The sequence below is a fragment of the Paramisgurnus dabryanus genome, chromosome 23 (assembly GCF_030506205.2).
Source record: "Paramisgurnus dabryanus chromosome 23, PD_genome_1.1, whole genome shotgun sequence".
NCBI lineage: Eukaryota > Metazoa > Chordata > Actinopteri > Cypriniformes > Cobitidae > Paramisgurnus > Paramisgurnus dabryanus.
Window position 1 is genome coordinate 15,454,992 of NC_133359.1, and position 12,261 is coordinate 15,467,252.

A 12,261-nucleotide genomic window follows, 5' to 3' on the forward strand; every position below is an offset into this window, starting at 1 on the left:
ATATTACGCACTGCCCGAAAATAGGCCCCTTGGTTACTTGACTATTTTCGAGCACTGCGTAATATCACTACACCTGGACTCCAAAACGGTAAGAATCAAATGTTTAACTCTAGGGGAGCTGGGAAATTAGCATATTTTCAAAAAAAGTGTAATGTCCCTTTAAGATGAGTAAATGATTAAAAAATGTTCATACTTTAGTGAACTATCCATTTAAAATACTTGGAAAGGGATTAAAAAACTTAAAGCGAGTTTACCCCCAAATGAAAATTCTTTCATTATTTACTCACCTTTACGTCATTCCAAACCTGTGGCTTTCTTTATTATGCAGAGAACAAAGGATATTTTGAAGAATGTTGGTTACTAAACAACAATGACCCCTATTGACTTCCTTTGTTAAGACATAAAAACATTTCTCTAAATATAATCTTTTGTGTTTCACAGAGAAAAGAGCCATAAGCAGTCAAACACAATGACAGAAATGTTAACAGAATTTATATTTTTGGGTGAACAATCCTTTTTGGGGTAACATCCCTATATTATGGTTCCTATTATTATTTCGGCCCTTTAAAGGGATAGTTCACCCAAAAATGAAAATACTGTCATAATTTCTCACTCTCATGTTGTTACAAACCTGTATTAATTTCTTTGTTCTGATGAACACAAAGAAAGATATTTTTTTAAATATACTTTTTTGTAACCAAACCGTTCGTGGACCCCATTTACTTATTTTTTAGTATTCTTTTTTCCTACTATGGAAGTAAATGAGGTCTGCGAAAGGTTTGGTTACAAACATCTTTCTTCGTGTTTATCAGAACAAAGAAATTTATGCGGGTTTGTAACAACACGAGAGTAAGTAAAAGATGACAGAATTTTCATTTTTGGGTGAACTATCCCTTTAATTATTAGGAACCAGAGATAAAAGAAGAAAGTCACTCAGAAGAGACCATGAGGGTTAATAGTGATGGATGTACAAGTCAGAACAGAGGACGTTCTTCACATTCCAGAAAACAGGAGGAAACCATCAGGATTCTGGGCACACACTTCCCCTTGTGGTGTTACTGACTGACATCCTGAATCAAAACATGGGAGCCAAGGAGACAGTGATGTCATCAAAATACATCACCTCGCCAAATCGGAAATGCTTTTGTCACAAGAGGGTTGTGTTCCACGCTCTTTTGCTCTCTACTCTTTTCCAGTCTCTTAAAATAAAACAATTCAACAATCACGCACACTTATAAACCTTGAATAACCCAAGTGAAACAAGTAAAATACTTTGCATTGTCTCTCTCTTTCTCTTTATAACACCAAGCCTTGTTCAAACATCTGTTTGATTTCAAATATGTGGGTGGGTTTTATTTGAAACAGGTTTGGTCAACAAGTTTGAACTTCTTGCAAAACTACACGCTTTCGTCTGTCTTAGTCAATATGGACATAATGTAACTATTTAGAGGAGTAAATGACAAACTCTCCCAATGGGAAACAAATGACGCTCATACATGGTAGAGAACGCAATGGTTACTATGGGAACCAATGCTGTAAGTCGGCACAAACTATGTGAATCATTATCAAGACTTCCATATGAATCTACAAAGAAATGCACCCCATAAGTGTGCTAACAATCTAATAAAGGTCACAATTAAAGGTCAATTGATGCACTGAGTTAGGTGTGTTAGAGAAACACACCTCATAGTACCCGGGCGACCTTTGTGCATTGAGATATACTGTTACACTATTATCATGCAATCATAGATTTATATGACCTGCCAGTTCAAACAATGACAGTATCCTGTGTGACTTATTTCTGTGTCCTGATTGTGTGTGGACAAAGTAAAAAACTAAACTCTCATGAATGTCCTGTAGCTCAGTTGGTAAAGCACTTTGTTTGCAACACAAATGTTTAGAGTTTGATCCACATGTAGCACGCATAATGATAAATGTATAGATTGAATGCATTTCATGTTGCTTTAAATAATAGCATATAATTATTAATTAATAATAATTAAATGCATTAAAGCAAATGTAAAAAAGTTTTTGGACATTAGTATTAGTGGTGGAAAACCTGCTGCTCACACACAGACAGACAAAAAGTCAAAAACTGTGGGTCTGGGTTGATGTCTACTGAACTGTAGGCCAATACAGAGAACTACAGTAACTGTGTAACTATATCGCCACCTTGTGTCTATTCTATAATAATCATAATGCATTAATCCTGTATGTCTCACAATAGTTTGTTGTAGTAATGTCGCCTTGTAGCCTATAATCATAAAATGATGCTTTATTTGACATAAAAAAATACTAGAACTTCAGTTTAACCAGTAAATATACTCAAAATCAATCCATATATGAAAAAGAAATAAGATATTATTTAATAATTTTCCTGTTTTGCTGTGGTGTATGTTTTTTTCTTCGTCTTTCTTATAAAGTTGCTTTGAAATCTACATCTAAATCTACTTTTAGTGCTCGAACACGAGAAATGAAATTATACGTTTCCTACTACGCTACAGGTATACACTTATTAATATTAATTGAGTAACTGCACGGCTCTGTTCTGAAAAGTCCAGTCGTGCTACTTAATATTCATAAGTCAAACGTCTTCGTCGTTTTGAACCAATCAGTTAGGCGAACGTCACTTCGTTAATTTATATTCATAAGCTAGTCTTGACCGTAGTAGAATAGCGGGCGGGACTTGACGTTGATCCGGAAGGATATTTAAATACACTATAAGAACTCCACTGGCGTCTATGCATGAAAGCTTGATTATTGCAACACATTTATTGTAAGCAGTAAAATGACATTTTTAAGACAAAGCTTACGTTTTTCGCGGCTGCCGTTTATGTGCTGGAGGTGCAGGAGATATTCATCTGCTCATGTAAGCGTTTACTGTTACATAATTGCCTTACCTTATAAATAAATGAAAGACACTAAGGACTTATGCTAATTCGCTTAATTAGCCAAACACAAGTAATTTTTCTTCCACAAGAAATGATTGTAGCATATTCAACAGACGCATACATTATTCAATTATTAATAAATAAAGTTATTTTTGTTTGGACACTTACCAACGTGTTGGTTTAGACTGGAGCCGTGGAGCGCGCCATTGCGGCGTTTCGCGCGGTCAGTGGAGATGAAGGCGTGTCTGTAGGTTTAGCTGTGAGAGAACAGCACGGGAGAGATGAGTCCGTGCACAGGTAAGCTTTGACTGAGTGACAAACACATTAGGCATTAGGTGTGTTCAACTTCATGCGGCACTGCAAGAACCAACAGGCGGATGACGTCAGAGTTCCGCGAGAGCGAGTTCTACGTGTGATTTCTCGACTCGCTCTCGCGGTACTTTGACGTCATCCGCCTGTCTGTTCTTGTAGCGCCGCTTGAAGTCGAACAAGCACATAGAAGCGGCGTCAAGCGCTTTGGCCCGTTGCTAAGGTGTTTCGGTGCCGCCATATTGGGGAGGGCAAGACTGCCTTATAAACACTTATAAACTGTAGAAGTAAACAGGGAGCTGTGTGTTTTACATTGCTTATGTTTGTTTTACAGATGTCAACCACCAGATGTGGTGGTATTTCCCCGGTCTGTGGAGGAGGTCAGCGCTCTCGCCAAAATTTGTCACCACCATCGATTACCCGTCATCCCCTTTGGCACTGGAACGGGCTTGGAGGGAGGAGTTGGTGCTCTGAAGGTTGGTCAAAGTGTAAAAAATGCATCAGATGCATGCCATCACAACAGGTACAAATACCCCTTTAACCATACCGTGTACTTGTTAGGGTGGTGTGTGTTTTAGCCTTAGGAAGATGGACCAAGTGCTTGATCTTCACCAGGAAGACTTTGATGTAACTGTGGAGCCGGGCGTGACACGCAAAGGCTTGAATGCATATCTGCGTGACACCGGCCTCTGGTTTCCCGTTGGTCAGTTAAATTTCATTGTACTGTATATTATATACATTTTGTAGGTTACAAAAAACTAAACCTTGATTTTTTATTATACACACACTTGGAAACGAGTAACATAATTTAACATTGTTGTCTTTACAGATCCAGGTGCCGATGCTTCTCTCTGCGGCATGGCTGCAACGAGTGCCTCAGGCACCAACGCGGTCCGCTACGGTACAATGCGTGAAAACGTCCTGAACTTGGAGGTGGTGCTTGCAGATGGTAGAGTCCTCCATACAGCAGGAAAGGGGCGTCGCCCAAGGTAATACAAAACTTAATTCTCATCTAGTAATCAGCTACCTTTTTAAAAAGGAAATGTTAAATTTATACCTTTTCAGAAAGACTTCAGCCGGTTACAACTTGACAAACCTATTTGTGGGATCAGAGGGAACTCTGGGTATTATTACTAAAGCCACGCTCCGGCTATACGGTATTCCCGAGAGCATGGTGTCAGCTGTTTGCTCTTTTCCATCAGTCCAGTCAGCGGTGGACAGCACTGTAGAGATCATGCAGGCTGGAGTGCCCATTGCCCGCATAGGTGAGTGATATGTGAGGAACGCAAAGGTTGAAAGGTCAATAGATCTTATCCACTTACCATTCATACACACACATAAGTTGTAATAATCATTTGCTATAACATGTCCAAAATGACCATATTTGGGTGGTACTGTTTTTATGTGTGTGCCTTTTCAATGCAAATGAACCACTGCTTTCAGATGAAAATATATCTGATTCCTGTGAATACAATATGATCTTTAGCCACATTGGCGCTACAATGTGCAAACAAACACATTTAGAAAAGCTTTTGAGTAAAGTTAACCAGTAAATGCTATGGCTATGGGCGGGGCTTTGTCAGTGTGATATCACATTAACAAGAGAATCAAAACAGCATGTCTAATGAAACTGTAGTAATGGTAACTCCTCCTTCTTAATTTTTTTTGTACGTTATTGGAAAGAATTGGTAAAGCTAATCTGTCTTTTATAAATCTGATTAAACTGAAGATAAAGGATGTAATACTACTATATAGGTACTTCAGATTAACATCAGATTTCACAGAAACAGTTTGTGTTTTGGGAGCTTTAATATCCAAACATCTTGTAAAGGTGAATTTAGCATAAAATGCTTGCAAAATTAACAGTTTGGACACAGGATACAAGTAAATACTTTATTTACACATACAACAACGATGTTTTGGGGATCTGAAACACAAGCTTTTGAAAACTTTTAAGTGTTTAGTTGCCAACTTTTAGCCTAGTAGTAATAATACATTTTTATGGATCCATGTGAACAGGGATTGTTTTAACAAGAACATTGTCGTCTGTACGTAAAAATGCAAAGATAAAACGTTTTAGTACTTTGTTGTTGTGTAAACGTACCCTTAAATGTATGCAGATGTGTGTTTGCGGATTTGGCAGATGCTTTTATGCAAAGCAACAGTAGCTGGGTTTCCATCACACTGATTTCATGCGCATTTGAAGTATTGCTTAAGAAACGCCAAATTTCTAAAAAAGTTTTTATGCTTGCTTGAGGTGGTTTTTTTCCATAAGTCAAAAAGAGTAAATGTGAATGATGGGAGATGGAAACGCAACTGGCCAAAAAATTCTGACGTGGCAAACATTAGACCCACGTGACTGATCGTCTGTTCAGCTGACGTTAGGCGTTTGTCCTCATGTGAACCGACAGGCGAATGACATCACAGTACTGTGAGAATTATTCGACAGTAGACTCCACCGTATTCTTGAATCGCTCTCACGGTACTGTGATGTCATCTGCTTGTCGATTCTTGCGGCGCCACATGTAGTCGAACAAACCTGTTGTCTTTCCCATATATGGGGCTCGACATCACCGCAGTGCCCTTGCTGCTAGTGCCTGCATCAAAAATTCTGCTAGTAAATTTATAACTTCATCCACTTACATCAATTTTTAAGCATGCCTTGTTTTATTTACTGTTGGTTACCAATACCACCATCATTCGCTCAAACAACTTGATGGAAATCCACTTAATTCCAGTGGCGGCTCGTGACTGCTCTTCCGAGGGGCGCAAATTCAAAATAAGTGTTCGGAGTGTCATGTGTGTTGCTTGTTTTTCAAAATATGTGTTTGTTGCGTCATGTGAACCATGTGCATCACGTGTTTTGTCAAAGTAAGTGCCTGCTGCACACGTGTCAAAACAGTTTATGATAAAAGAGACGCTCACGTTCACAAAATACACGCAAGACACTCCCTTAAAAGTAAACTCTGATTACGCATGAGATTATGCGAGTATCTGGCCAATGCGAGCGTCTCTTTTATCATAAACCCTTTAGACGCGTCTGCAGCAGGCACTTATTTTGACAAGACACGTGATGAACATAGGTTCACTCGATGCGCAAAACACATATTTTGAAATTACGAACAACACACATGACGGGCTACATGCATGTTGTGAAGAACTTCGCAAAAGCATCGTGTGGCCTTGAAAAAAGAAGTCACCGGCAACCACTGCTAAATTCGCATTTTCTTGTTTTGCGAATTTTGAAAAGATTTGCTTCAGGTTTCGATTGAAACCCAGCTAGTGTAGTCCGGTTATATATTTTACTAGTTAATTCATTCCTTTTAAATCAAATCCTTTGCCTTGATGTATACCCCGCACTAGCAAATTATTCTTTTGAAGTAAAATCAAAAGGATCGTGGCACTAGTCTTGAAACATAACATGCTCTGTAGTCTTTCTCGGCCGTGTGATTGAGTTCAAAACCGTTTGTTTTATTCAAGTTTGTTCATTGCTGCATCCTGCAATAGCATAAACATTTATTCAAAAGCCATCACGGCACATATGCATAGTGAAGTCTGAGTGCATCCAAGGGTTTAATCAATCGCTTAGTTCTCAGAACAACAAAAGTGTTTTTCCCATTGCAGTTCACTCAGGGAAAATATTCCACCCGTAGCTCCATCCAATTTATGAGTAATCAGGCATGACTGGTCTCTTAAAGATCTTTAAATCGAGACTTCTGAGATCTGAATTGTTGCTGGTGCGTTTCATCATAGAGTTTTTGGACGACGTGATGATAAACGCCTGCAATCGCTTCAACAACCTGTCCTACGCTGTAGCACCAACTCTCTTCCTGGAGTTTCATGGAAGTTCAAAGAGCATGGAGGAGCAGGTGTCCATCACAGGTATACGTGAACCCAAATTATAATTCATTTGGTTGGGCAACTAAAGAATGTCACATGGTTTCCGTTCAGAGGAGATCACGCGGGAAAACGGGGGCTCGGATTTTGCCTGGGCGGAGGATGAGGAGATTCGTGGCCGACTGTGGAAAGCCCGTCATGACGCCTGGTACGCTGCCCAGGCCCTGAGGCCAGGCTGTAAGGTCAGATTGTTCACTTCACATATGATTCTGACTCAGACAAATACTGTTTATCTGCTTATAACTCAGACCGTATCCTTGAGACCAGTTCCTTTTTTATTATAACTTGGCACGACTGCACAAGGGAGGATTTTTGAGTACTTTTCGGGTGTTCACATGATTTTATTCTTCTAGCAGTACAGCGGTTGCAACCACATGACCCATGTTCACAGATTGTTCCAGTCGGTTTATTTATAATGTCTGAAAAAATCAAAAGCATGTGCAACCCAACAACCCATCACGTACTGACTTGGTGAATGGTGACATCTGTTTAATAAATCAAATATTTAATATGTGACCCTGTCTGTGAAAACCCATTTAAAGTCATTTTTGGAGAGTACATAAAATCATCTTATGTAATTTAAAGAACATAACCTTGACTTTAGTCTGGATTTCACAATATATTTGAAGACCATATTAAACAGTGTATAACTGTATTGATTTTCTTACAGGCGTACTCTACAGACGTCTGTGTACCGATTTCTCAGCTACCACAGATTATAGTGGAAACCAAAGAGGATTTAATCAAGAACAGTCTCACGGGTTGGTTTTATTGCCTGGTTTGTATCAGAGCTTCTGTTGTTAATGTTATGTGTTAGGGTTATACTGTAGTATGTTTTCCTATAAGGTCCGATCGCAGGACATGTGGGTGATGGGAACTTTCATTGTCTAATGGTGCTGGATCCCAATGACCCAGATGAGGTGCAGAGGGTTCATGACTTTGCACAGAGACTGGCCAGGTACTTTACATCACATTCCTGGTATCACTGTTGCTTTCAGTGATCTCATATGTGACTGCGATACGACTGCTTCTTTAAATGTGTATATGTGTTATTCATAGAGCCCTTTGCTGGACTTGAACCTACAACAATCTCTATTCCTATGCAATTAATAGGGTGACCATATGTGCCATTCTTCCCGGACCCGTCCTGGCCAGCATTTCGGTGTGTCTTCCGGAAGTCATATTTGTTGACTGTTAAAAACATAAGACATACAATTGTAGTTTCATTCTGACCTTAAAATATAACGGTTGCTTTTTTGTAATAATAATAATAATAATAATAATCCTCTATAATATATGCGGTCGATAAATACGACTTCCGGTAGACGCACCCGAAATCCTGGCCAGGACGCGTCCGGGAAGAATGGCATGTATGGTCACCCTACAATTAACAATGCAAATTTATAAATTGACTGCAGTCTTTTATTTTTTCTCTGTATGGTCACTTCTTCCCTTACAGCAAAAAAAAATAAAATATATAATATATATATATTTCAGAATATACAAAAAATGGCCTGAAAATATATTTGCTGAAATATATTTTGGAATGTTTACAAAAATATATTTTTCACCAAAATATTTTTTAGCCAATTTTGTATTTTTTGAAATATATTTTAAAAGTATATATATATATATTTGCATATATTTCAATCCAAGGAAGTATGTTCACATCGTATTGGAAGAAAAACGTTGTTTATGTTACGAACCTTTAAACATAACATTTTAAAAAGGTTAAAATTAAATATATTTTCAACTTCAAAAATATTAGCATATATTTAAAATATTTTCAGGCAAAAAATAAATTTTTGCCATATGGGATGTAAAATTAGAAATTTATTTGCATCCCCTTTATATATGTTGATATATGAAGGTTAAAACTAAATATATTTTCAAATTCAAAAATATATTCAATTGAGCATTACTTTCTACAAAATGTATTTAGCATATATTCAAAAAATATATTTTTGGGAAGGGAAATTTATTTTTTGCCATATGGGATGTAAAATAAGAAATGTATTTGCATCCCCTTTATATATGTTGATATATGAAAGTTAAAGGAATAGTCTACTCTTTTGCCATATTAAACTATGTTATTACCTCAATCTAGACGAATTAATACATACCTTTCTTTTTTCAATGCGTGCACTGTACAGTGCGTTATGAATGTGTTAGCATTTAGCCTAGCCCCATTCATTCCTATGGTACCAAAAAAAGTTTTATTTTGTGGCACCATACTTACTAGTATAAGTCTTCATGTAACAGTCTTTAAATAAGGAAAACACGGAAGTGTTTGGTGGCTTCCCTGTTTGGTACCATAGGAATGAATGGGTCTAGGCTAAATGCTAACACATTCACGACGCGCTGTACAGTGCACGTATTGAAAAAAGATAGATATGTATTAACTCGTCTAAGTTGAGGTAATAACATAGTTTAATATGGCAAAAGGGTCGACTATTCCTTTAAAATTAAATATATTTTCAAAATCAAAAATATATTCAATTGAGCATTACTTTCTACAAAATGTATTTAGCATATATTAAAAAAATATATTTTTGGGAAGGGAAATGTATTTTTTTGCCATATGGGATGTAAAATTAGAAATGTATTTGCATCCCCTTTATATATGTTGATATATGAAGGTTAAAGGAATAGTCTACTCTTTTGCCATATTAAACTATGTTATTACCTCAACCTAGACGAATTAATACATACCTTTCTTTTTTCAATGCGTGCACTGTACAGTGCGTTATGAATGTGTTAGCATTTAGCCTAGCCCCATTCATTCCTATGGTACCAAAAAAAGTTTTATTTTGTGGCACCATACTTACTAGTATAAGTCTTCCTGTAACAGTCTTTAAATAAGGAAAACACGGAAGTGTTTGGTGGCTTTCCTGTTTGGTACCATAGGAATGAATGGGTCTAGGCTAAATGCTAACACATTCACGACGCGCTGTACAGTGCACGTATTGAAAAAAGATAGATATGTATTAACTCGTCTAAGTTGAGGTAATAACATAGTTTAATATGGCAAAAGGGTCGACTATTCCTTTAAAACTAAATATATTTTCAAAATCAAAAATATATTCAATTGAGCATTACTTTCTACAAAATGTATTTAGCATATATTCAAAAAGTATATTTTTGGGAAGGGAAATGTATTTTTTTGCCATATGGGATGTAAAATAAGAAATTTATTTGCTTCCCCTTTAAAAACATTTTGAAATATATGTTGATATATGAAGGTTAAAAATTCAAAAATATATCTACAAAATGTATTTAGCATATATTTAAAATATATTTTTGGCCAGGGAAATGTATTTTTTTGCCATATGGGTTAAGTTGCTGAATAACGAGATGATCAATGCTTTACCTTGATGAGCCCGAGTGTCTGAATACCGCAGTGCCATAAGGGTGCATTCACATAGATTTTGACATTTGCATTTCTTGTGATATATGCACTGTACTTTCAGTTTCAAACCCTAATGAAGGTTTTAATCACTTTTGTCATGCTCCTTTTTCTCCTTCTCTGTTGTTTCTTTCATTTTCTCTTAGGAGGGCATTGGAAATGGATGGAACTTGTACCGGTGAACACGGAGTAGGTCTAGGAAAGCGGACCCTTCTCCAGGAAGAGGTCGGACCCCTTGCTATAGAAGTCATGCAGGGTCTGAAGGCAGGCTTGGACCCTAATGACCTCATGAATCCTGGGAAGGTGTTATAGGTGTAGATGCACTGCAGTTTATGCAAACTAGATGTCACGAATATGAGGTTTGTTTTCTAGTTAGATGTTATAAGATGGGGTGTTGATTCTGGGAAGAAACATGGTTTCAATCACAACACAATTTGCACATAGAAAAAATGTTGACTCATCACGTCTATATATATATTAATCTTTGCACGATTAAAGCCACAGTATGTAAGATTTTTGTAATAATATATCTAAAAACCACATGCACAATGTGATATATTTAATTGAGTTGTGTACTTGCATTATCCCAAAAGTTGCCAAGGATTTTTGTAAATCCAGAGAAATTCCTATTTTAAATAACAGCTCATCCCTCGTCTCTTTTCTAATCGTCTCCCTTTCAGTGACTTAATATCTGCGCTATCCTGAGCTTCCGGTTGTAGAAACTATGGCAACATGAGTGGACAAATGCAATAGTGGCGGTTATACAGCATCTAACACGCAGCTGTTGGGCCTTGCAGCTAATTCACTATGATGGCATAAAATAATGATCAAACATGCAGATAAAAGTCTCTTGATGGTAAAAACAAAACTTCCCAACCACTCCTTCATAACGTCATTAATTAAGCTTCGCCTTGGTTATTGTGAAATAGCAACCTCTAGTGGTGCAAATCCTACATATTGTGGCTTTAAAGGGACACTCCACTTTTTAGAAAATTTGCTCATTTTCCAGCTCCCCTAGAGTTAAACGTTTGATTTTTACTGTTTTGGAATCCATTCAGCCGATCGCCAGATCTGGCGGTACCACTTTTAGCATAGCTTAGCATAAACCATTGAATCTGATTAGACCATTAGCATCACTGGCAACATGAGTTAATCAAAGACTATGCTGCCGTAAGATGGCTGCAGGAGGCGCAATGGTATTACGCATTGCCCAAAAATAGTCTCCTGCTATTGAAAGTAACCAAGGGGACTATTTTTGGTCGCTGGATAATATCAAGAGTTAAGTTTTAAATAGGAAAAATATCGAAACTCTTTGGTCATTTTTGAGTGCAATGCTAATGGTCTAATCAGATTCAATGGATTATGCTAAGCTATGCTAAAAGTGGACCTGCCAGACCCGGAGATCGACTGAATGGATTCCAAAATGGTAAAAATCTAATGTTTAACTCTAGGGGAGCTGGAAAATGAGCGTATTATCAAAAAAAGTGGAATGTCCCTTTAAATCATTTCTTTGGTATTATAATGGATATGCAGTATTAATGTACAGGGTTTTTCTTATTAAAAGATAACAAAGGTGTACTTTTTTCCATGGTTAGGTAGAATACGTACCTTTTCTAGGTTAATTTGAACCATACGGTTGGAGTTGTCCATATTTTACCCAACAATGGGTTAAAACAATCCAATAATTTTTGCAGTGCTAAATGACTTTTAATACCTCACGCCATATTAAAATGTGAATTCATATTAAATGATTGTGTT

The 12,261-nt window shown here is 37.2% G+C and overlaps 1 protein-coding gene across 1 annotated transcript; it reads left to right on the forward strand.

The window, feature by feature from the left end:
- The first annotated feature begins 2,695 nt into the window (after positions 1-2,695).
- Positions 2,696-11,883, forward strand: ldhd (lactate dehydrogenase D). The gene is made up of 11 exons (XM_065291616.2): positions 2,696-2,869; positions 3,076-3,188; positions 3,535-3,676; positions 3,762-3,903; positions 4,030-4,189; positions 4,266-4,465; positions 6,954-7,082; positions 7,152-7,279; positions 7,768-7,858; positions 7,944-8,055; positions 10,650-11,883. The coding sequence occupies exons 1-11, from the start codon at positions 2,789-2,791 to the stop codon at positions 10,813-10,815; spliced, it is 1,464 nt and encodes a 487-aa protein (XP_065147688.1). The 5' UTR covers positions 2,696-2,788; the 3' UTR covers positions 10,816-11,883.
- Positions 11,884-12,261: the final 378 nt, after the last annotated feature.

Bases quoted from the DNA above. Each gene is read 5' to 3' on its own strand.
- ldhd (XM_065291616.2), top strand. From the start codon at position 2,789: ATGACATTTTTAAGACAAAGCTTACGTTTTTCGCGGCTGCCGTTTATG. The intron at 7,083-7,151 runs GTATACGTGAAC...GTTTCCGTTCAG, and splicing joins GGAGCAGGTGTCCATCACAG to AGGAGATCACGCGGGAAAAC. The intron at 8,056-10,649 runs GTACTTTACATC...ATTTTCTCTTAG, and splicing joins TTTGCACAGAGACTGGCCAG to GAGGGCATTGGAAATGGATG.